The 25,252-nt window shown below is 43.3% G+C and overlaps 1 protein-coding gene across 4 annotated transcripts in view; it reads left to right on the forward strand.

Moving 5' to 3' along the window:
• The window catches only part of lrp8 (low density lipoprotein receptor-related protein 8, apolipoprotein e receptor), a 121,706-nt gene that overhangs the window by 68,659 nt on the left and 27,795 nt on the right, over positions 1 to 25,252 (forward strand). For 2 of the 4 annotated variants that reach the window (XM_063063968.1, XM_063063969.1), the window contains exons 3-9: positions 9,813 to 9,935; positions 18,915 to 19,037; positions 21,093 to 21,470; positions 22,899 to 23,021; positions 23,108 to 23,230; positions 24,624 to 24,743; positions 24,892 to 25,017. In XM_063063968.1, coding sequence (XP_062920038.1) covers positions 9,813 to 9,935; positions 18,915 to 19,037; positions 21,093 to 21,470; positions 22,899 to 23,021; positions 23,108 to 23,230; positions 24,624 to 24,743; positions 24,892 to 25,017 — 1,116 coding nt within the window. The remainder of the gene's footprint in view (positions 1 to 9,812; positions 9,936 to 18,914; positions 19,038 to 21,092; positions 21,471 to 22,898; positions 23,022 to 23,107; positions 23,231 to 24,623; positions 24,744 to 24,891; positions 25,018 to 25,252) is intronic. The other 2 variants (XM_063063971.1, XM_063063970.1) reach the window with 2 other exon arrangements.

The raw sequence follows: 25,252 nt of genomic DNA on the forward strand, positions 1-25,252 counted from the left end.
TTTACGACATTTCGGCTTACGAACCGTTTCATAGGAACGCTCTGCCTTCGGGTGGTGGGGGGAACCTGTACTACCATCATTCCTATAGTACTGATTGAAAAGCTGCAGAATCTAGTCCTCTACCTCAGGTGTCCCCAGCCTTTTTTGTTCCGCGGACCGGTTTAATATTGACAATATTCTTGCGGACCGGCCGACCGGGGGATGGGGGGGGTGGTGGGGGATGCTCAAGTAGGGTTAAGCTCACCTCAACATGTCTTTTACAGTTAGGGTTGTCAACTTTCTCACTCCTAAACAAGGGACAAAAGTAGCTTTTAAATCCTGGGACAGTTTACCCCATGAAAGACTACCATGACCATGAAGCATTGCATGGGCACCTGTGTGCGCATGCACGTACGTGCCAATCTTTTCCCCCCACAAATCGGTTTTGCCTTCATCTTCCCGACTACACTGTACATACATTATTTCTACTTTATATAGACTGTGTATTTATCATATCATTCCTGCTTTTACTATATATTAGTGTTATTTTCGGTTTTATGTGTTATTTGGTATGATTTGGTAGGTTATTTTTTGGGTCTGGGAATGCTCAAAAATTTTTCCCACATTAATGGTAATTGCTTCTTCGCTTTACGCCATTTCGGCACAAAAGGTTTCATAGGAACGCTCTACCTTAGCATGGGAAATAATGGGACAAGGGCAGTCCCGTATAGGACAAACCAATTAAGCCCAATATACGGGATGTCCCAGCAAATACGGGACAGTTGGCAACCCTATGTTCAAGTTCAACAATGTGTGACAGGGAATGAGGAAAGGTGCAGCTGACTTGTACCGTTTCATATCGCCAAATCGTATCGTTTCCTAGCGGCCCGGTAGCACATGCTTTGCGGCCTGGTACCGGTCCGCTGCCCAGTGGTTGGGGACCGCTGCTCTACCTCCCTGTGTAACTGGATTGTTGACTTCCTAACCAGAAGACCGCAATCTGTGCAAATTGGAAGTAACATCTCCACCTCGCTGGCAATCAACACTGGTGCACCTCAGGGGTGTGTGCTTAGCCCACTGCTTCACTCTCTCTGTACCTATGACTGTGTGGCTAGGCATAACTCAAATACCATTTATACATTTGCTAATGATGCGTCCATTATTGGCAGAATTTCAGATGCTGTCGAAAGGGTGTACCAGGAGCGAAATATACCAGTTAGTCAAGTGGTGCTGCAGCAACAACCTTGCATTCAACGTCAGTAAGACAAAAGAGCTGATTGTGGACTTCAGGAAGGGTAAAACAAGGGAACACAAACCAATCCACGTAGAGTGATCAGAAGTGGAGATAGTGAGCAATTTCAACTTCCTGGGTGTCAGTGTCTCTGAGGGCCTAACCTGGCTGCAACACATTGATGCAGTTATAAAGAAGACAAGACTGGCTATATTTCAATAGGAGTTTGAGGAAATTTGGTTTGTCAATTAAAACACTTGAAAACTTCTACAAGTGTACCGTGGAGAGCATTCTGACAGGCTATGTCACTGTCTGGTTGGGGAAGGGGTGGTTGGGGGGAGGCTACTATACGAGATCAAAATAAGTTGCAGAAACTTATAAAATTAGTCAGGTCCATCATGGGCACCAGCCTCCATAGTATCCAAGATACCTTCAAGGATGGTACCTTAGGAAGGTGGCATCCATCATTAAGGATTCCCACCACCCAGGGTATGCCCTCGTCACACTGTTACTTGCGGGAAGGAGGTACAGAAGCCTGAAAACACAGACTCTGCGATTCGGGAACAACTTCTTCTCCTCTGTCATCCAATTTCTAAATGGACATTGGGCCCATGAACACTACCTTACTACTTTTTTATTTCTATTAACTTATTTTAACTTAAGTATTATATACATACACACACTGTAATTCAGTTTTTCTCTATATTTATTTATCATGTATTTCATCGTCCTGCTGCCATAAAGTTCACAACTTTCACAACATATGCCGGTGATATTAAATCAGAGTCTGTTTTTTTTTAATTTCACCTCTCCAGGACATGCTTGACTGTGATTCTTAAACCAAGAGACTGAGCTGTTGGGGCACAACGCTCGCTTTGGAACAGCAAAGTTACAGCGTGTTTATCAGTTGAGTAAAATGCAGCTGGCAGTGATCATTCTTCAATCCTGTCAGCCTCTCCAAAACTGCAGTGACCTACAATGCTGGCCCATTTGGCAGTCATGATAGCTGCAGCCTTAAACCTGTTGCTACTCAATGCAGGTGAGCTAGCTGCAGTGCGGACATCGGTAGTGGTGTTAGTACCTTGATGAGCAGTTAAGTGTGTGTGTGTGTAGGGTCCTTTAGTTTGTTAGGCATATAGGTCTGCAGGAAACAGATCATTTTACTGTTTTATGACCTGTGATGTGTAGATCAGTGATGTTGCAACAAAATGCAATTACATTGTTAGTTAATGAGGAAACATTTAACACATCTATGCACATAAATATATTAGTTTACAATTGGGGGGTGTGTGTGTGTGCGTGCGCGCGAGTTGCTCAGCAATCTTATAAAGGAGAAAACTGTCTTCAACAAGTGCACTCTCCACCAGTTTATCTCCATCAGGATGTAAGTTAATTATTAAACTTCTGGATGTTTTCACTTACCAAAGTTGCTGGTGAACGCAGCAGGCCAGGCAGCATCTCTAGGAAGAGGTACAGTCGACGTTTCGGGCCGAGACCCTTCGTCAGGACTAACTGAAGGAAGAGTGAGTAAGGGATTTGAAAGTGGGAGGGGGAGAGGGAGATCCAAAATGATAGGAGAAGACAGGAGGGGGAGGGATGGAGCCAAGAGCTGGACAGGTGATAGGCAAAAGGGATATGAGAGGATCATGGGACAGGAGGTCCGGGAAGAAAGACGGGGGGGGGGGGAACCCAGAGGATGGGCAAGGGGTATATTCAGAGGGACAGAGGGAGAAAAAGGAGAGTGAGAGAAAGAATGTGTGTATATAAATAAATAACGGACTTCTCTAACTTCCGCTAATGCCCCACCTCCCCCTCGTACCCCAGCCGTTATTTATTTATATACACACATTCTTTCTCTTTCTCTCTCTTCCTTTTTCCCCCTCTGCCCTCTCACTATACCCCTTGCCCATCCTCTGGGTTTTCCCCCCCTCCCCCTTTCTTTCTCCCTGGGCCTCCTGTCCCATGATCCTCTCATATCCCTTTTGCCAATCACCTGTCCAGCTCTTGGCTCCATCCCTTCCCCTCCTGTCTTCTCCTATCATTTTGGATCTCTCCCTCCCCCTCCCACTTTCGAATCTCTTACTCACTCTTCCTTCAGTTAGTCCTGACGAAGGGTCTCGGCCTGAAACGTCGACTGTACCTCTTCCTAGAGATGCTGCCTGGCCTGCTGTGTTCACCAGCAACTCTGATGTGTGTTGCTTGAATTTCCAACATCAGCAGAATTCCTCGTGGATGTTTTCACTTCCCTCTTTCTTGTTTATTGTTTATGCCTAACTCCAAGAGCCGTACAGCACAAGTGCAGACCCTTTGGCCTGATTTCTTACAACATCTCTGGTGCTCCTTTGCACTTTGTCAATGACTGAACATCTCGCATAAGGTAAATATTGGAAGTAAATTTGTGTCAAAACCTTTCATCAGAACTAAAGGAAGCTGATTGACCTTGTAATATTAATTTTCTCCATATACAGTGCCCTGTCTACTGAGTATTTTAAATAATTTCTTTTCCCAATCTTCATAACCTTCATAAAAAAAGTAACAGTATTTGTCTTTATGTTCATAGTGTCCTCCAAGCTACGTATTTATTTTGTGTTCAAGTTACACATTTGGCATATCATTAAGTTAAGTCATTCTATGTACACTTGAGGTCTCCAACTGTTTGCAGGGCTGTTATGCAGAACACAGCCTCTCAGTATACAGTGATGGCAGAACCTTCGATTGCACTGCTTCCCCACAATGCCTTTGTGTTAGCTGAGCCCAACATCAGTGCAGCCTTTAGCATGTCCTCCTTCAGCCTGGAACGCACCAGGTAGCAACATTCACCTGTTGTACTGGGGAACCTGCAAGTTTTGGGTTGATCAAAGTGCATTTTTTTTTTGCTGAGCTGATGATCTTCCAGCAGCACCTGATGTTTGTCTTGGCGTGCACCCCTCAAAGCAGCTCTTGTACCAGAAAGTCTTCTGTTATGCAGCTGCTGGAGACAAAGCTTGACCTTTGCCAGACCTTCTCTTCAAGGCACAATCTACAAAGAGCTTGATCTCTCCCTGATTGCAGCCATCACGAAGATGATGTATGAGATTGACTGGGGGAAGGACCTGATGGGGAATGCTTCTCTTGCAGCCAGCACACTGAGAGTACCTTGCGCCTGATGACCAGGGTCTTGCCTGTCTTCAAGAGGAAGCTCTGTTCCCATTTTCCCTACTTTATTTTGAACTTGTTGATCTCATCCAGCTAGTTTTTATGTTTCACCCAGATCCCTAACATCTTCATATAGTCAGACTTGGCATTGAAAGGAATGGAGGATTGATTGGACCAGTTGCCATAATGCATGGCCTTGTACTTCTTGCAGTGACTCAAGTTGTTGAGGTAAATCGGTTGCAGATACTAATCTGTAAACTTAATGAGGATCTGAGCAGAAGATGACGACATTGTCCATGTACAAGCTGGCTTTGATCTGAGAACTTGCACTTTATCCTTCATGCCTGTATCTTTCCTGACAGATTCAACAGACAGTTCTACACAATTCACAATTAAAACATGAATCTTGCAATGCATTGTGCCTGGTATGGCTCTTTACGAAAACTCTATTAAAATGCAAATCCAGTTTAGAAATATCTGCCAGCAGTAATGTATGCCAGTGTTAGACAGTGACAATGTTGTCCCTGTCAGTATTGTATCCCAGAGAAATACAGTGAATTACAGACAGACACAGGAATATCCTGCAACCCTGATGAAGAAGCTTGATGAATCTGTTTCCTGCCTGATAATTTGGACTACTGATGTTTGTGAATAATAGTTTGATGCAATTCCTGATTCCCTTCCCAAAACCTTCGAGGCCAAGTTGGAAAATATACCCATCATTAGTTCACTACCCCGCCATCTGCCCACCCCTTGTCTTACAATGTTAGATTTAGTGCCTGCAGTACTTTGTGTTACAACATCTCCAAGCATATTTTGAAAAGCATTTCAGCCTCTGCCTAATGATGATTTTAATCGGAATAGTCTATTCAAAAGTCAACAGGAACAAGGACTCTGAGCCCCTGAAGCAGAGAAACTCTAAAAACTGTGTTCTAGGCCATTTCAGAGAATAAAATGACATTGAATCTGCCTGAATTTTTTGAACTAGTTTAATGCTTTGTTCTGGATAAGCGAACTTTTCTGTTGTGTATTTAATACTTAAGTAATATTTGAGGAATCTTGTATATATGTATTGGTTGGTTAAGCATTCTTTTGTTTAAATGATTCATTGCAGGTTAAATGTATGTATATATGAATTGCATACGTCCTCACTAGGTGATATGTGCACACCCCACTTAAACACAAAGTTAGACACACATTTTGGACTCCCATGTCTTCCTTTGAATTAGTTTAATGTTTTGAAGTTACAAAGCATAACACGTTCCCATTCCTGAGCTGCATTTCCCAGCTCGATAACAGTAAATCCCTTTAGTTCACTACACCTGCCTGTCTCAGACACAAGGACAGTCTGGAGGCAGGCTGAGCCCCAAATGGTTACTCAGTGAATCTTGCAATGCATTGTGCTTGGTGTGTCTCTTTACGAAAGCTCTATTAAAATGCAAATCCAGTTTAGAAATGTTTTCCCAGCAGTAGTGTATCCTAGTGTTAAACATTGACAATGCTGTCTGTCCCTGTCAGTACCATATCCCATAGAAATACAGTGAAATACAGACATTTCCCACCGTTAGTTATAACCTGTTGTTGGAGAGACTAACGTGTACCTGTCAGTACCCTTATACCAGTAATGCTGGAGACCCTGCACATATCAATACTGTGCTGCACTGTTACACACTCGATGGTATTTTATCAGGTGCCTGCTGTACCTAATAAAGAGGCCACTGGGTGTATGTTCCTGCAGCAGCCCATCCATTTCAAGACTTGTTGTGTTGTGTGTTCAGAGATGCTGTTCTGTATATCACTGTTGTAACGCACGGGTATTTGAGTTACCATCGCCTTCCCGTCAGCTTGAACCAGTCTGGCCATTCTCCTCTGACCTCTCTCATTACCGGGGTGTTTTCACCCACAGTACTGCCACTCATGTGATTTTTTTTTTTGTTGTTTTTTTCAAACTCACTTCAATCACATTTCTTCCCATCCTGATGTATCACCTGAACAACAACTGAACCTCTTGACCATGTCTGCGTACTTTTATGCATTGAGTTGCTGCCACATGATTGGCTGATCAGGTATTTGCATTAATGAGCAGGTGTACCAAATAAAGTGAATGTATATTGACAGAACTTGTCCACTATTAGCATACCTTAATGTGTGGGCACGTGGCCAAGTGGTTAAGGCATTGGACTAGCGATCTGAAGGTTGTGAGTTCGATCCCCAGCTGAGGTAGTGTGTTGTGTCCGTGAACAAGGCACTTAACCACACTGTGCTCTGCGACGACACTGGTGCCGAGCTGTATCGGCCCTTGCCCTTCCCTTGGACAACATCGGTGTCGTGGAGAGGGGAGACTTGCAGCACGGGCAACTGCCGGTCTTCCATACAACTTTGCCTAGGCCTGCGCCCTGGAGAGTGAAGACTTTCCAGGTGCAGATCCACGGTCTCACAAGACTAACGGATGCCTTTTTTTTTAATGCCATAGAGACAGACTCATATCCATCAGTTTTGTATCCCGGCATTACACAGTGACAAATCAGTGGCCACTTGTAGTATACCCCATTATGGGCTAGAGCTAAACCAATAGGTGGAAATGTACCCTATTGTTGTATAGCAACTGACCTGTGATCACCAGAACTATGAGCAGAAGAGGAAATGCTGGAAGAACACGATGGGTCAAGCAGCCTCTGTGCAGGCAAAGGGATATTCAATGGCTCAGGTTAAGACTCTGCTGTGGACTGAGTGTGTAGAGGGAAAGACGAGACATTGGCTGATTAGGTGATCGATGGAACCGGAGATATGCCCACCAGTAGAGATCCCCCTGTTGTAGAAACTACACACCCATCAGCAATGTGTGTTTTTGAAATTTCAGTTCCATTTCCCATTCCCACACTGTCCTCTGCCTTCTCCACTGCCTCAATGAAGTAGGCTGGAAGAAGAATACCTTATAATCTACTTTGCTTGCCTGAAATCCACTGGTGTATACATTGAATTTTCCAGCTTCAGGTAATTTATTGCCCCTCTATTCTATTCCTTTTCCATTCCCACCAGTCCATCAGAGAGGGGTTCTGTCTCTACCTTGGTTCACATTTTTCTGTCCCCATCCCTTCCCGTCTGTCTTTCTCCCACCTGGCTCCACCTGTCCATCACCCACATATCAATCCAAATGTTTCTCCTCTCTGTGTTTTCTCTTCCCCACCCCCCCATCTACTCATCACCACTGCCTTATCTAGTTCAACCTATCACGTGCCCTGTGTCTGTATCCTCTGCCTGCCCTCAATCACAGTTCCTAATATTCTCCAAGATTCCTCCCCACCCTTATCCATTTCCACCTATCAGCCTCTGTCTGAATTTCCCCAATGACTATGGAGCTCCATTTTGTCTATCATCTGCTCCTCATCTGGTTCCACCATCACCTACCCATCTCTGTCACCCCTCTCCCTCACATTTAGTTCTGGCTATCTTCCCTCTAACCTTCAGTCTTGATGTAGGCACTCTTCAAGCAATGTCAACTCTTCCTTTGCCTCCACAGGTGAGTTCAGTTTGTTTGTACCCTTTGCTCGGGATCTCAGCATCTACAGTCTCTGAGACAGCAGAACTCTACCTGTTATTCTCCATCCTGTGCTATGTAATGGAAAGAGATTACCAGGTTACAGAGAAAAAGGTTCAAGGATGTGTTCGAAGTCTCCTGGATAAAATGCAAAATGGCAGTAGCAAGGAGAGAACATGGCTTTGGATGCTGGATGCTGCTTTCTTGTGCCAGTGTTCGTTGTAAAGTGACCAAATAGAGAAGGAATATTTGAGAGCTTTATGTTCATGCATTGGCAGCACGCAGAAGCTCTGTGTAGTTGGGGGAAGAAGTGATCCACCTTATAAACTGTTCTAATACCTGCCACAGGCCACGCTGTGGGAGAGTTTGTGGTTTCCATATTAGCCTCATCAGCCACTTCAGATCCCACAATGTCAGAGTGGGAGTAAGTCAATGACAGGTCTGATTTGACTAGCACAGTGCAGCTAGATTTGGAGCTTTATATTGATGATCTTCAGTTTTTTGCTTTTTTTTTCATATGGCTGATTGGCGGGTGGGTGACCTGTTAGTTTTTTTTGTGTGTGAGGTAGGATTTGGGGGTTTGATGTTACTGTTACTCTTTGTTTCTGTGAGTGAGGTGGTCGGAGATTGTTATTGTCACTTTTTTTCTGCAGGGGAAGGTTGGGGATTGTTATTGTCCCTGTTTTTTCCTGCAGGGGAGGGGTAGGGAAGTTGATGCTATTGTCACTTTTTTTTCTACAGGGGAGGGATTGTGGGATTTTGGGGCTTGCAAATTTTGTATCTTTTTCTTTTTGGTGCTGTGGGTGTTAATTGGTGTTTTTTTTTAACAACTCCCTTGGTCCTCTGTATGTAATGGCTATCTGGAGAAGGCAAGTATACAAGTTGTATTGTATTTGACAGTAAAATAAACCTTTGAACCTTTGGAGCTAGAAGTGGATCTTGATGTGGGACCTGGGGTTCTGATATGGTCCCCAGATAACCTGGCCTCAGAGGAATGTGAGAGGAATCCTGTCTGCAACCATATTCTTCACAGCACTTATCCTAACCCCCGCCTGATGATGCCAGGCTGCACCTCCTTTAAAGAGTTGTGGCTGTCCGTTGTCTCCAGGAATTGCTGGTGTGGTCGGCTGATGGAAGGGGCTGCTTGCTTGATGAGTGATCAGATATAGCAGACTTGTACTACTTCAATAGCAAGACACTTATGACTTGTCGCCCACAAGTCAGGCCTCGTATGCTTGCATAAGTAACTGGCAAAGCATTAAGCTGTAACTGACTCTTACTGTGGATGGGCCAGCATGGACTATGTAGCCCAAGGATCTTCGACATATCCCTAGATCAGGCTGTCCACCTACTGTTCACCAGTTAGTGTGCTTAGGCCTGTAATCTTTTGGTATGTGGGTGCAGCTGGTCCCTGTATAGAACTTGATAGTTATCCATAATAGGAACAAATGTTATTGAATTTATTATAAAGTTATCCAGTCCCTTGTTTTGAGCCAGTGGAAATGTTACCTAGTCTGATTAAGTTTAAGTTAGAGCTCTGGAGGAGAAAAAGTAACTGATTACTGATCTTGCAGTTTATTGGAAAGTTTTCCTGCTTTGGAATATTGCCCAGACATAAATGCTATTTTTTTTGGAGAAAGTTTGTGCAAAGTGCCAGTAGTTTACAACAATGTTGCAAACTCCATTGGCTACTTGTACCTATTAAATAAATGTCCATTCATCAGGGAATTCTTCAGAAGCTGTACCTGTCAAACCTGAAACTTGGGCTGATACATGTCCTTTCCCCCAATGAATATTTAAATGAAGTATCTGCCTGCTTTTTGTGCATATGAAACAGTGGAAAATTTGCCAGAATTTTGGTTTAATGAATGCTCAATTTGGTTTTTATTTTCATGGTGCTAACTGTTGGATATTCTGCTTACCAAACAGCTAAGAACACTTGTGCCGCAACGCATTTTACCTGTGACAATGGAGAATGCATCTCGGGGAACTGGCGCTGTGACGGAGAAGAAGAATGTACAGATGGTTCAGATGAGGCAGATAAATTGTGCAGTGAGTAACATATTTAAAGAGACTTTTATTGAATTATGCCACAATTTGGAAAAAAAAATGACATTGTGTTAAACATCAAGATAGCTGGTTGTCTCTGTGAATTCATGCTCATTTTTTAACTATTAAATAGAGGGAAGTTTGAGTAAATATCTAGTAGAATTCATTTCTTAATAACACTTGGGTATGGTGGGAGTCAAAGCTTGTGAATATCAGTGTTGCATGTGAGCCAAAACAATACATGTCGTGGTATTATGGTTGAAGCTGTTCCTGTCCTTGTCTATTTTCCATCTGTGTACAAGATATAAAATGAGCAGGAAATTCCCAAAATAGCATCACTGTTACAGGTCACTGATCCTTAGAAATGTTTTCATCTGTTTCCAGATGTTGGAAATTTGAGACCAGTTTTTGCTTCAGTTCCAATATGATTTGCTGACCAGGAGTGCATGCCCTTGCTGCAGTTTTCCTTCTAGCCAGCTGTGCAGGTGTAGTGATGGTTTGAATTATCTTATTCTGTGTAGGGAATCAGCTCTGGGACTTCCCTGGTTTATATGGCTCAGCCTGACTCTTGGATGAATATTTTCAGTGTGAATTATGAAGTGGAGCTAAAATTTGTTGATCTTAGTGATCTGTATCGAGTAATAAGAAACATTGTTGGAGGGTAAGGACAGGTGGTTAAAGAACCTTTTGTCCTGTGGATTTTTTTGTGTAAGGCCCATCCTCTTGTCTGTTTCAGTGAAAGCGAACATTGTGACTTGGAGTTTGGCCTCAAGGGCATATCATTAGAAGCACTGACAATGTACTGCAGTCTGACAACTGAGGTTCAGATGAACTTGAGTCCAGAATGTAGTTGCTGTGGGTCGACACTTTCATGTTAGTTCTGATCCTGTGGCAGGATTGTTAATGAGGTGCAGAATGAATAGGGGGATACAAGTGTAAAGGCAATGATAGAGCTTTGTTTGACCCCAGTCTTCACTGAGGTTCGCTCTATTGTAGACTCGTTGTTTACAGCCCAGCATTGTGTGGCTAGGCACAGCTCAAACGGTATTTATAAATTTGACAATGACACAACTTTTGTTGGTGGGATCTCAAGGAGGCATGCAGGAGGGAGATCGTTCAGGTGGAGTAGTGGTGTTGCAACAACAGGCTTGCACAGTGTCAGTAGGACCAAGTAGGCCAGTAGGACTTTTTACTTTTACTTATTTAACTTTTATTTAATATATACATCGTAATTTATAGTTGTTTTTTATTATTATGTATTGCAATGTACTGCTGCCACAAAACAACAAATTTCACGACATTTGCCAGTGATACTTAACCTGATTCTGATTCTGAATCGTGTCTTGTGTAGCATTGTAAAGGATGTACAAGACGGAGGAAAATTTCTGTTGGTAGCCTACTTTGAGAAGAATGCTCTACAGTCCCTTGGACTAATCGAGTGAATGGCTTTAGCAAGGTCAATAAATCTCCTCCCTGTATGTGCGGTGAAGATCGTGTCAGCTGTGCTATGACATGGACATTATCACCTCCCCTTGGAACCCCTCCTTCTTCCCTTTAACCCATGGTCCACTCTCCTCTCCCATCAGATTCCTTCTTCTCCTGCCCTTTATCCTTCCCGCCCACCTGGTTTCACGTGTCACCTTCTAGCTAGTCCTTTTCCCCCTCCTTCTCTGTTTTATTCTGGCATCTTCCCCCTTGCTTTCCAGTCCTGAAGAGGGGCCTCAGCTTGAAATGCTGTCCTGACCTGCTGAGTTCCTGCAGTAGTTTGTGTGTGTTGCTCTAGATTTCCAGCATCTGGTAAATCTCCTGTGTTCTTAAACCAAGCTGATTGATTGGTAGAGCAGTACTTTAAAATGGGGAGGAGTGTGTTTGAGAGGCATTTCCTGTGGTCAGCATCAGCCACCCTTTCCTCTCCTTCTTTCAAAGTGATCACGATTATGGCACCTCTGAGGACCCCAGCAAAGTTCTCACTTCTCCGTTGTCAAAAGTTGGGTTATGGGTTTGTGAACTTTGCCAGGGATACCATTTGCTCTTGAAGCCTTGTTGATTTTAAATTGGGATATGGCCGCCTTGGCAATGTGCTGATCAGAGTGATGGTGAGACGGCACTGAATAGGCTGCTGTAGAGCTGAGAGTGCTCACAGCAAGGATGGAGAGTTCTTTGACTGTTCCTCCCAATGGGTATTGTCGTCCTTGATAAGCTCATCTTTGTTCTTGGTTTTGACTGCAGAGGAGCCTTGAATGTTTATGCCACGGAGGGCCTTGCTGGCACTGAGTAATCTTCCTTTGGCACGCTGGTGGTCAGTAGCTGAACCTCCTGCACCAGACTCCCAAAATAAATGCTCTATCCTGAGTGTTATGCAATGAAATTGCCAAATGAATAGAGGAAAAGACTAAAGAATGCATTCAAAACAGTTTCAAAATGCAATGTCTTGTATATCCCTGGCCCATACTTGCTCAACGTAGAGAAGGAGTATTCAGAATGCTATTAGGAAATGCAAGTCATCCATGTGTTTGGACTAAACAAAGGACCTGTGTAAATGGCAGGAAGAGTGCAACACCTCACCACTTCAACTACCTCCTCCCTCATGTATGGAAGATTGGCATGCTCATCAGACACATTGGGTCTCATACAGCCTGCGTGGACACATCTATCCTGAGGGATGATCTATGAGGAAGAAGAAGGGGGAGAAGATCATCAACAACAATCGGAGCCAAGAAAGAAAGAAGCAGTGGAAAGGGTGAGCAGTTTCATGTTCCTGGGTGTCAGCATCTCTGAAGATCTATCTAATCCCCAGACTACTGATGCAATTACAAAGAAGGCAACCCAGCTAAATCCTATATTTCATTAGGAGTTTGAGAAGACTAGCAAATTTCTACAGATGAACTGCAGAAGAGAGCATTCTAACTGGTTGCATCACCGTCTGGTATGGAAGGGTCACAGAACAGGACTGGAAAAAGCTTCAGAGGCTGCAAACTCAGCCGGCCTCCATCATGGGCACCAGCCTCCCAGCATCAGGGACACCTTCAAAAGGCAATGCCTCAAGTTGGTGACATCCATCATTAAGCACCTCCATCACCCAGTAGGTGACCCTTTCTCATTACCTGTCATCAAGGAGGAGATACAGGAGCCTGAAGACACACTCTCAAACTTTTAGGAACAGCTTCTTCTGCTCCATCATCAGATTTCTGAATGGACAATGAACCCATATACACAACTTCACTAACGAGAGAAAATCTGCAGATGCTGGAAATCCAAGCAACACCCACAAACCGCTGGAGGAACTCAGCAGGCCAGGCAGCATCTATGGAAGAGAGAACAGTCGACATCCTGTCCGGCTGAAGGGTTTTGGCCTGAAACGAGGACTGTACTCTTTTCCGTAGATGCTGCCTGGCCTGCTGAGTTCCACCAGCATTTTGTGTAGGTTACACAACCTCGCTGTTTTATTTCTGATTTTTGTTGTCTTTTTCCACCACCTATTTAATTTCTAAAAATATATATCGTATTGTAATTGTATTTTTTATTTTGTATTGCATTGTACTGGTGCCGCAAAATAACTTATTTCCTGACATACGCCAGTGATATTAAACCTGATTCTGATTCTGAATCTGATCATGTGGCAGTAACTCAATGCAGACATGGTTATGAACACTACCTCACTGTGCTTGCTCTCTTTATGCATTGCTCATTTATCTTAATTTTTTAATATACTGTATATTTCTTATTGTAGCTTATAGTATTTTTTATGTGTTGCATTGTACTGCTGCTGCAAAACAGATTTCCTGACATATGTCAGTGATATTAAACCTGATTCTGATTGAGTGGTTAACTGATGACTTCGCTGTTGCTGGTAAAGAGCTCTGCTGGAGTACATCCTCAACGCGGCTGTTACAAACACATTGGTTTTCATGGTACTAACCAGTTTGAAAGAACTAAATGAGGAAACCCTATTGAAATTAATTTTTCCTTTAATTGATTCTTTTGGAAGGATACGGTTTCACATTTCCATCTCTTTTATCAAGTAATATTTAATCGGGGATAGGCTGCATAAGGAACTCAGCAAGTTAATCAGCATCTGTGGGAAGAAAAGAATTTTTGACATCTTGGATCAAAACCATGCATCAGAACTGAGGACACTTCCTTTCTACCTACAGCTATTGCTTGACTTGTTGAGTATTACCAGCATATTGTTTGTGGCTCCAGATTGCAGCATCTCTATTCCCCAGTAACTCCACAGATTTCTGAGAGGGAAAGCTAATCTCATTACTTTGATTGAGATTTTGTAGGGTAACTAAAGATTGTTGAAGTCAGGTCAGTAGGCATTGTCTATATGGACTTCAGTTGGGCTTTGGACAAGGTTTTGCATGATAAGTTGGTCCAGAAGGTTAAGGAACATGACATCCAAGGTGATCTGGCTAATTGGATCCAAAATTAGCTTGTTGATAGGAGGCAGATGGTAGTGTTAAAGGTTGTGGTTGCACCAGAGAGAATTCAGAGGAGATACACTAGGATGTTTGAGTTGGAGAGAAATGGGGTGAGATTCGATAGGCTAGGCTTTTTTTCTCAGGACTGAAAGAGGCCAAGAGGAAACATGACAGAAATATATAAAATTATAGAAGGTATAGAGTAGAAAGTCAGGACCTTTTTCTCATTACAGGTATATCAAAAATAAAAGAAGAAAGACATAATGTGAGAAGAAATAGTTTTAAAGTAGACTTAAGGTGATAAGCTTTTGTTTGATATCTAGAATTGGCCGTCAGAAGACGTGATGAAATCAGATGCATTTCAGAGATATTTTAGGCAAGCACTTGAATAGGCAAGGCATAGAATGGTACAGGCCTGATATGTAATATGGGCAGATTAGATCCCTGAATGAACCAGCATGAATCAAGAGTGTACTCTATCAGATCAATTGTGAGAATGTGGAAGGTATGCATGCGGCTGTCTGATAGCGTGGTGAATCGATTGGGCCCCCTACGCACGGGGAGTGCTCTCCGTTGGCGCGGACTTTCGAGTGCACATGCTTTTTGTCTCTGCAGGCCCAGTTTGTTGCTCCCATGATCTAAGTTGCCAGCGTGTACAGTTACTAACATGACTCAGTAAATACCTTTAACTACTGTTTGCTCCACCCTTTCAGTATGTAATACAGAGGCCTTTTCTGTGCTGTACTTGTCTATGACCCGAAGCTTATATTCTTCTATCTATTCACCTGCCTTGTGGTTATTGCCATGGGCTATTGATGAGGGAAGACATCTACATTCTGTCCCATGAAGGCCAGGGACTGCTGAACTTTTAATTTTGATTAGTTACCAAGATTTTGAGTCAGCCTGTCCAGTGGCACAACACTGTATTAACATAATGCTGGCAGAGAAGAAAGTCACGTGACACTTTGCCAGCCAGTAGAAATCTGTTCGGGCAAAACAATGTCCATGAATTGATGGTTGACTACCATATGTATGATACCTTGTTCTGGGTTTAATGATGACTGTCCCTGTATGCTAGCAAATTTATTATGAAGGTGGCAAGTCAGATAGCAGCTGGAATCTCCAGCCAATCTTACAAACTAGCTCCTACCCAGAACCACACATACAAAGTGCTGGAGGAATTCAGCAGGTCAAATAACATGTTAGGATGTAGAATGACTTTGGTATGAATGTATGTAGTCCAATTCTCTTCAGACTCCTCAGAAAGTAGAGGCATTGGTGAGCTTTCCTGACTGTGTAGGATGTGTTCGGGACCATGAAATGTTATGCATTTGCAGGAGTTTGAAACTTTGGAAAACATCCTCTCCACCCTTTTATTCTCCTCTTATAAACTCAAGTGGCTTTAATGTTCTGAGCATATCAACCTACTTTGCAGCTGGCTACATTTCATAAGCTATTTGTTGTCTGGTCATCTGTAGCAATGGTGTTTCCTGAAGCTAGCAGTGGTGATAGCGATGAACTGCCTTGTGGTGATAAATTTGTAGCACACACTACAAGCTGGAGGAACACAGCAGGTCAGGCAACATCAGGCTGGGACCGTTCATCAGAACAGGAAAGGAAGGGAGAGTGTTGAAGCTTAAAAAAAGATGAGGGGTGGGGAGGAATAGAAGTGAGCTGGTGATAGGTGAGACTGGACCAGGGAGAAGGTGGGTCTGTGCGTGGGGGAGGGGGGGAATGATGTGAAAAGCTGGGAGGTGACAGGTGGAAGAGGTAGAGGATAGGTTAGGAGGTGGGGCACCAGAGGGAGGTGATGGGCAGCTCATGAGAGTGGGGTGGGGGGGGGAGAGGAGAAGGGATGAGAGAATGGGGAATCAAAAGAAAAAAGAGGTGGAAGGAGTGGAGTCATTACCAGAAGTTGGAAAAATTGATATTCATACTATCAGGTTAGAGGCTACACAGTTGGAATATGAGCTGCTGCCCCTCCAATGTGCATTTGTCCTCATTGTGACAGTGGAGGAGGCCATGTTGGAATGGAAGTCAAATTAAAATGGATGGCCACCAGGAGATGCTGCCTTTTGTGGCAGACAGAAAAGGTTCTTGACACATCTGCTTCAGGTCTCACCAATGTCGATGAGGCTACGCTGGGAGCACCAGAAATAATAAATGACCCTGATAGACAGTGGTGCTTCACCTGTGAACCTGATGATGTGCTGGTTATGGATGCTTGGTGGTGAGGACAATGGTAAGGGTTAAGGGGGGTGGAAATGAAGAAGATACAGGTGAGGACAGCTTCTATAGTGGAGGAAGGGAAACCTTGTTTTCTAAAAAAGTGGCATCTCGGGTGTTCTCGAATGGAAAGCCTCATCTTGAGAACACATGTAGAGGAAATAAGAGAAGGGAATAGTCTTCTTACAAGTGACAGGTGAGAAGGGGCATAGTCTAGATAACTGAGGGTCAGTGGGTTTGTAAAGGGTGTCCGTAGATAACCTCCAGAGGTAGAGACAGAACACTTAAGAAAGGGGAGAGAAGAGTAAAAGAGAGGTGTCAGCGATGGACCAAGTAAATTTGAGGGCAGGGCGAAAATTTGAGGCAGCACTGATGAAATGAAAGAGCTCAGCATGGGTGCAGGAAGCAGCATCAATGCAGTCATCAGAAAGAGTTGGGGAGTGTTATCAGTGTAGGCTTGAAACATGGGCTGTTCCACGTAACCAATTGAAGAGGCAGGCATAGTTCAGGCCCAGGCGAGTGCCCATGGCTACACCTTGGGTTTGGACAAAGTGTGAGGAGCCAAAACAGTGATTGCTGAGGATAAGTGCCCATTCCTCTACTCTACTGCCACAGGGAAACCAAACTCAGATTGGGGAAAGAACACCTCATATTCCATCTGGGTAGTCTCCAACCTGCTGGTATTAACATCAATTTTTCAAACTTCTGGTAAGCACCCCCCCCTCCTTTCTTGTTTTCCCCCTTCTGATGGCCCTCTCACCCCTTCTCCCATCTCCCTTGACCTGCCCATCACCTCCCTCCAATTCCTCACCCCCTTCCCTTTACTCCACTGTCCTCTCCTATCAGATTCCTTCTTCCTCGGCCTCTTCAACCTATGACCTCTGAGCTCCTCAGATCGTCCCCCTTTTCCCCAGCCGCCCAGCTTCCCCCTCAGCTGGCCTCGCCTATCGCCTGCCAGCTTGCAGTCCTCTACTTCCTCCCACCTCCTTATTCTGGTTTCTACCCACTTCCTTTCCAGTCCTGATGAAAGGTCTTAGCCTGAAGCATCGACTCTTTATTCCTCTCCTTAGATGCTGCTTGCCCTGCTGAGCTCCTCCATTATTTTGTGTGTGGCGCTCACGAATTCCAGCATCTTCGGAATCTTTTGTATCTAGAATCTACCCAGGAAGTATGAGGGTGGGGCATAGGGTGCTATATTGTTATTTTACTCTCAATACCTTCATTATGTCTTTTTAGACAGAGAATTCTTAAATTGAATTGTAAACATAGTGGCAATTTAACTTTATTTGATAATGTATTGCAGTAGTAAATAAGCTGAATGCATTTATCCTGATATCAGGCAGTTTATGTGCATTTTCTGACGAATGGGTTCATGAATAAAATAATCTAATCAAGCCCACTATTGAGATCAATTGATTCCGGTTTCCCTGCTGATTTGTTTATTATTCATTTGTCTGCTGTTTTATGAAAAAAACGATCAAGGAGTTTTCAAGTTGGGATCTTCTTTTGGTCTTTTTCGCACCACATACCCGTACTGTACCCATTGCTTTTAGGGCATGGTCGTACTGGGTATGGTTACCTCCTCCATCTTTAAAGGCCCACCATTGTTTAAAACGTCTGGATGCAGTCAGTGATTTTTCACTGTGAAAATCTATACAATTCTTTTTTATATATAAAGTGTCTGCACCATTTGGGGCTCATCACATGAATCTGTTGTTTAGAACCATTTTAAATCCAAATTTACAAATGGATGCTTCATCGTTTGGTTTCTGGTAAACTGCTCTGTGGCATAATTAATAAACTGGCTGTTTGCTAATGACAAAAATGGAAACATTTTAAAGAACAATTTCAGATCAAGTTTAAAAGAAGTCTATACAATGGTTTCTTGCAACTTCATGGAATAATTTGTAGCAGATGTTACCATGCATCTATCTACCCTTAATCATCTGCAGCAAAAACAAAGAGAAAGTGCTTGTTCTTGCCCTTAAAACATCTACTTTTGCTGAAGTCGAAGTTCAGTTCTCTGATTTGTTCTTTCTTGGGACCTCAAAGCTGAAAACTCGATTTGCTATCTTTCTCCTTGAGACTTTTGATCTCGGGCTTGGTACTCCCACTCACTGGCTTCCAAATTGACCTCGCCTTCTGTTCTGGTTCAGTCCTGCTTCCTTCCTTCCTTCCTAAGCCTTCTTTCACTGCATGTACATTGCAGTGTGTCATGCTGTGTAAGTGACCGGGGTTGATGTGAGCCCCAAAGGTTTCAAAGAGGCTTGATTGAAATTCCGCATTCATGAAGCAAACGCACTCAGACTCTTTTCTTTCCCGTGTGGTGCAGATAAAGTTACGTGCCCACCGGACACATTTGGCTGTTCCAGAAACAGATGTATCCCACTTTCGTGGCAGTGTGACGGTCAGAAGGACTGTGGAAATGGAACCGACGAGTTGCATTGTGCAGATGGTGAGTGTGTGAATTTCCTTTGGGGGATTTAGGTACAGCTCAAGCTCTAAACTTAATCCTAGCTTGGACAACCCCCCAAATGTGACTTTGAGTGAGCCAGAGCTGTAAATGTTAAAGGCCTTTGTTCAGCACAAATAAACATTCAGGTGGAGACCTCCTTGGAAGCTTTTTCTCCTGGGAGAATTACCTTCTAGAATCTTTCTGAACTCAGAATACATCAAGGTTTTATGCTCTTAAAGAAGACAGGTAACAACAGGTGATTGTGTAAATTTCAGTAATTACAACTTCACTATCTTGGGTACATACTGATTGTTCCATTAAATTGTATATTTACAAAGGGAATAAGTCTGAAGTAATGCCACCATTGTACAACTTTGAGATGAAAGGTATTCACGTGAATGGTCCCAAGAGGTTCTGAGGGCAAACACACAAAATTAGTGTTGTATGGTTTAACACTCTGGGTACACAAGTATCCTGATTATTAATTGATGGAGAAAATATGCAGATTACCATATTTGTTGCACCAATTGTCAAATAACTAGTGCGAAGCCTTATCTTGTTCACAATGCTGTGAAATTGTTTTGTTGAAAATGTCCGATGTAGGCCAGTTAACATAGTTCCATTATTTCGTGTTTAGCAAATGTGTACGAGAATGTCTTGAGCAGCCTCCAGCTAGGAATTCATAGCCAGCTCTCTCCAGGCAGTGCTGCTTTTTCATGCTATTGTGCTTTTGATTTTAAAGCTAATTACTGCTTGTAGCTCACATTTTGTAATAGCTAAATAAAATTGGTTCTCATTTGTATTAATGGCCGCCATCTCCATAACTCCTAAAGGATACCTCCCACCTAACAATCCCAAACAGAGAAGGTGAGTGTGTGACCATCTTTCGGGTGAGTTTTGGGTATGGCTCCAGCTGTAACCTTAACCTTTGCCATCTGGTTTCCCCCAAGGTTCAGCAAGAGAAGTGAACTATCACCCTGCGTAGCTCTGACTGATATACATCTCAAGTTTCCATGTTCCATCGCAGGGTGGTGCTGTGAAACCCATCTTGGCAGAGAGCATTGCAGCTTAGCTAGGAGATGCCAGAGAGGGCATTAAAAGCCATGGTTCTTCCTTCTGATCACTATCACTGACCAGCTGGAAAATAAAAATATATCGATATCTGCTGGTGGGATTTGTTTTGGCTGGGGATGTCTTTTGACAAGCAAGCATCAGGCTCTGATGTAAATATCACCAGCCGGAGCTGCTGCTTTTCTAAAGGCAAGCATCTATTTTTAAATGACAATTGCTGCAAATAATGTCTCTGGCCTCTGTGAAGCCTTTCCTAACAACTGAACACATACTGACTTTGTCCAAGGCTGAACAGATGGCCGATCAGTTTGTTGCAGTTCCTACAGTTGTCACGGTTTTACCTTGGAGATCACGTTTCTTGAGCAAAAGCAGGATGCTAGCGCTCACAGGGGAAAGCCAGCTCATTTTGAAACCCCCCCCACACATGTTGATGACGCCAAACTTCACTTTTGAATTGTCCTCTGAAGGAGTAATTTGTAAAATTAATTAGCTTTGATTAATTGACTGCTCTGTGAACGTGTCATTTTAAAGTTCCCACACAATTTCTGTCTTTGACATTGTGGATTTCCTGGCGGACTTAACCAGCATAGGCTGGACGTTAGTAAACTGAATTGAGATGCAGGTGCTCATGTGGAGTGATGTTGGCCAACTGCAGCTGGGCACCGTAATTGGATTTGGCTGTCCCCAGGGAGAGGGGTGATTCCCTACCGGTAACTCTGCTGGAGAGTGCACATGCAATGAGTAAGGGATTATGTTCGGGTGTAACGGTCCATCTGCTGAATAACCTGCCAATGCTCTGTTCCAACTTTCACCTGCGCTTGCAACTGCTGGGCCCGATATTCAGCATCAGTCAGTGCATTCAGACATGGTAAAGAGATGTTTGAAGCCTGGGTTGATGAAAAGAGGGAAATAATTGTTTTTTTTTAATTGAGTGCAAGATTTTATCAATTCGTTTGTAATAGTGGCTCTTCCCACATTCCACAGATAAGAAGACCTGCTCGGCCAATGAATTCTTATGTGATAATGATAAGTGCATCACCATGCTGTTTGTTTGCGATGGGGACGACGACTGTGGTGATGGCACAGAGGAGCGAGACTGCTCTCCACCTTCCTGTGGAGCCCACGAGTTCCAGTGCAACAGCTCCATCTGCATCCCCGAGCTGTGGGCCTGCGATGGCGACGTGGACTGTCCCGACGGCTCGGACGAGAGCGTGGAGAGTTGCGGCCATTCAGCGACTCCGAAGCCGACGGGCGCTTGCTCAGCCAGCGAGTTTCGGTGCACAAACGGCGAGTGCATCCACTTCAACTGGAAATGTGACGGAAACGTAGACTGCAAGGACAGATCAGATGAAACTGGCTGTCGTAAGTTCTCTTATCTCTAAGTTTATCAGACTGGGAGTGTGTCATTTCAGGGTGTTCTCTGTGGCGTGCATGTAGTGAGGCACTTAATTCATGTGTAGCAGGTTCAGAGACTATGATCTCTTCCGCTCTGTGCTAAGTTAACTGACTACAGTTTAAATTGACAACGCGCTGAAATAACCAGCTGTAATTAAAAAGTATTACACGTAAAGGCAAATAGAATTTTTAAGCATTTCTCACCTCAACCCCCAAAGAAAACCTGGAATGCTTACTGAATCTGGTTCTTTAGGTGTCAGGTGCACTGCATTAGATTATCCAGTTAGCTGGTGTGTGTGTGTGTGTGTTTGTTTGTTTATTGGCAGGATACACTCTCAGAGCATTAGCAAACAGAATATGACAGCAGTCCATGTAAGGATATATCAGCAAAATAGAAATAAAGCTCAGTGAGAGATAGATTTTATGGAGCGTTTTAAAGGAGTAGAAAGAGATTGAGAAACTCAGGGAAGTAATTCCAGAGTTGAAGAGCCTGCAGGCATGGACGAGCAGTTAAAATATGCAGGAATTAGCATTGGAGAAGTTCAAGGAGACCTTAAAAACTGGGTCTTAAAATCTGAAAGATGCTGGATTTACAGGCAACAGTGAGCATTGGTTTGATGAGTGAACAGGATTTGTGCCAATTAGGATATAGACAACGCGATGAATTTATGGAGCGTAAAATAAAACTTGGAGAACCATGGAGAATATCAGGCAGCTGTACCATCAGGTCCAAAGTGTCTATGATGCTGACTTGTAGAATGCCTCGTGTTAATTCGGACCTCTGTCTCTGAGTTTCTGGCTGAATTTGCTCTCACTATTCTCCACAGAATTTGGAGGCTTGACTCCCAGGAAGTACATACACAAAGTATTTTTAGTAGAAAAGGACAACAGTTACCTCACAAAAGTAAATGCAAGATCTGACCAAAGTAGGAATATCCATTAATCCCACAGTGCAACTCATTCGGGGTGGTGGAATGCAATGATGGTAACAAGAGACCATTGAACCCCTCAAGCCTGTTCTGCACGCCTGATAGCAACAGTGCCATTTACAAATAACGATAGGCATGACAGGTACTGTGACGGATTTTTGAGCCTACAGTTTTGTCAATAACCAGTCAGACTTTTGGGTTTGCAGGCTGATATACCTTTATCTCTGGGAAGTTCCATGGTTGAGAAAGAAAATGAGGTAAAAGGATAGAATGGTACTTTCCCTGACCTTGGAATATCTTTTGACACTTAAGACCCTCTTCAAGTTTAGCTGTCTGCCTGTGTGTTCAGTTTTATCCTGGTGGCTTTTGAAACATTAAGATTTTTTGATGTTTTAATAATCTTTCTCCTGAATAACAATAAAAGTGGGAACATTTAAAAACAAAGCATGTCTTTTTTTTCTTAAAGCAAAGGTAACTTGCCAGCCCGATGAATTCCAGTGTGGCGATGGGAGTTGCATTCATGGCTCCAAGCAGTGTAACCAGGTCTTTGACTGTCCAGACCGCATCGATGAGCTAGACTGCAAAACTGGTTAGTGCTGTTTACTGAGTGACGTGTTTCCAAGTAAGTGATGGCGGCCCTTGAGATCTAATAATGTTGTTCTTGGTGTCAAACAGTGAGCCCCTGTAAAGGACATTCAAAGTTTCTGTGTGGAAGTGGAGAGTGCATTGATTCAAAGAAAGTCTGTGACTCTCACAAGGACTGCAAAGACTGGTCAGATGAACCACTTAAAGAATGTGGTAAGATGGATTCAGTGTGGCAGGTGCTTTCTATCAGCATTACAACTCCCACGTATTCTCCTTCCTGTTTTCCAAGCAAGCAGTAGTGATGAGGGAGTGGAATGTTTCAGGAGAGTAGGCTAGGGCTGAAGTGAAGATTCCTTTGTGTTTCTTGGTATTGCTGTTTTGTTTCAATCTAACAATCCCTTTCTGCCTTGTCCTTTGAATTCTGTGATAATTGAAATGAAGCACAGAGTCTTATTGCCTCTCGGTATTTGCATTGTGAGAAGTGTAGTACTGTTTACAAGGTCAGAACTACTTCTGAAGTAGAGTCATTGATGCAAGGAATAAGTCACCGGTATGCACATCATGAGGTCTCTCAAACAGCCCTGGGATAGCAGTCAGGTGGAAATTGTGTATGGTTAAAATGCTCGACAAGATGAGGAGGAAAAATCCACTCTTTCTCTCAAACCGATAGACATCTAATGTAGGAGCTTTCATTGTACATGCACTGTTCTGAATTAGAGGTGAGATTTCTACCCAGGGATCGAGGCTGGCACAGAGCTTGAACTGAATAGAACTTTTGCTGCAGACCACAGACTGCACTGGACAGATCAGAGGATGGATGATTTTCAGTTTATGCTTTCCCAGTTATTCATCCAGTTAAAGGCACCTGTCATTCCTATTAGGAATTTTATAAAACAAACAAATTACTTTTTATACGAATCACTTATAATATCTCATCCAACCCTTTATCTCAGATAGCTGTTAACTTGTTTTTCTGACTGCTATTCAATCCAGAAACCTGCTCATCCAATATGAGTTGTGTTTCTATCTACTGAGGCCTAATGTCTGGAATCTTCACCGCCTCTCCAACTCTATCTTTCTTTCGTACCTACAAATGCCATTTAAAATGTACCCATTTCACGAAGCTTTTGGTTATCTTCCTTAATATCCTGTAGCTCAGTAGTTCTGTATACTTGAAAACAATCACAAACCATCTTCGGATTTGTTTTTGCAGTGTTGAGGTGTCTAATGGAGGTGATTCATGCACTGATTAAGTCATTTTCTCAAAAATAGAACATTTTAATTAGGCCTCAACATGTCCTGAGTAATTATTAATTTATAACTGATGTTTACAAAACTTAGTAACTGTCTAAACTCCACTTCTATCCCCCATTTCCCACCGCCCCCCCCCCAACCCCACTGTTGATTTTGTGATTGAAGAATTGTAATGTTTAACATTTTGGTGAATACCCTTTTAAGTTCATTGTTAGTGCCCTGTTGGCTATGTTTAGTGTATGTGGATTTACTCAACCGCTCCATTGCATAGATCTGGAAAAACAGTCAGCCGTTCCTCACTGATGCTCTGTAATTTATTCCGTCAATGTGTTGATTTTTGTTTTGGTGCCAGGATTGAATGAGTGCCTGACCAACAATGGTGGCTGCTCCCACACGTGTAGAGACTTGAAGGTCGGATATGAATGTGAATGCCCAGCCGGATACACACTGCTAGACTCAAAGACATGTGGAGGTAATTAAAATGCAAGGCAGATCCTCCCCTCAGTCATTTTCGAACAAAGAGCAGACTGAAACGAAGCACACGTTTCAATAATCAGCACTGTTGCACAAATGGCATAGAATTCAGCCAGTTGATTGACTAGTTGAAATGGTTCTTTCAGATATAAATGAATGCGAAGATCTAGACCGATGCAGCCAGATCTGCACTAACATTAAAGGAGGGTACAAGTGCACCTGCTTCCAAGGTTATGAGATGGATCCAATGACCGAGAGTTGTAAAGCAGTGGGTAAGGCAGTCTGCTTCATTTTTGTCCTCTACGAAAGGAGATGACTGCTGGGAAAATTTCTGCTGGTAATTTGCGCATGATCTCAGGTGGTAGGTGGTTTTGAGCACAAATTCCTTTCATCAGTCTTTTCTCCTAGATATTAACATGATCTGTGAAACCTTTTTAATCACTGACGCCACTGCATTGGCCGGTGAGGTGGAGGTAGAGGTGTGACTCTCAGCAGTCTGCTGCTCAA

Source organism: Mobula hypostoma, chromosome 12 (assembly GCF_963921235.1).
Source record: "Mobula hypostoma chromosome 12, sMobHyp1.1, whole genome shotgun sequence".
NCBI classification, from domain to species: Eukaryota; Metazoa; Chordata; class Chondrichthyes; order Myliobatiformes; family Myliobatidae; genus Mobula; species Mobula hypostoma.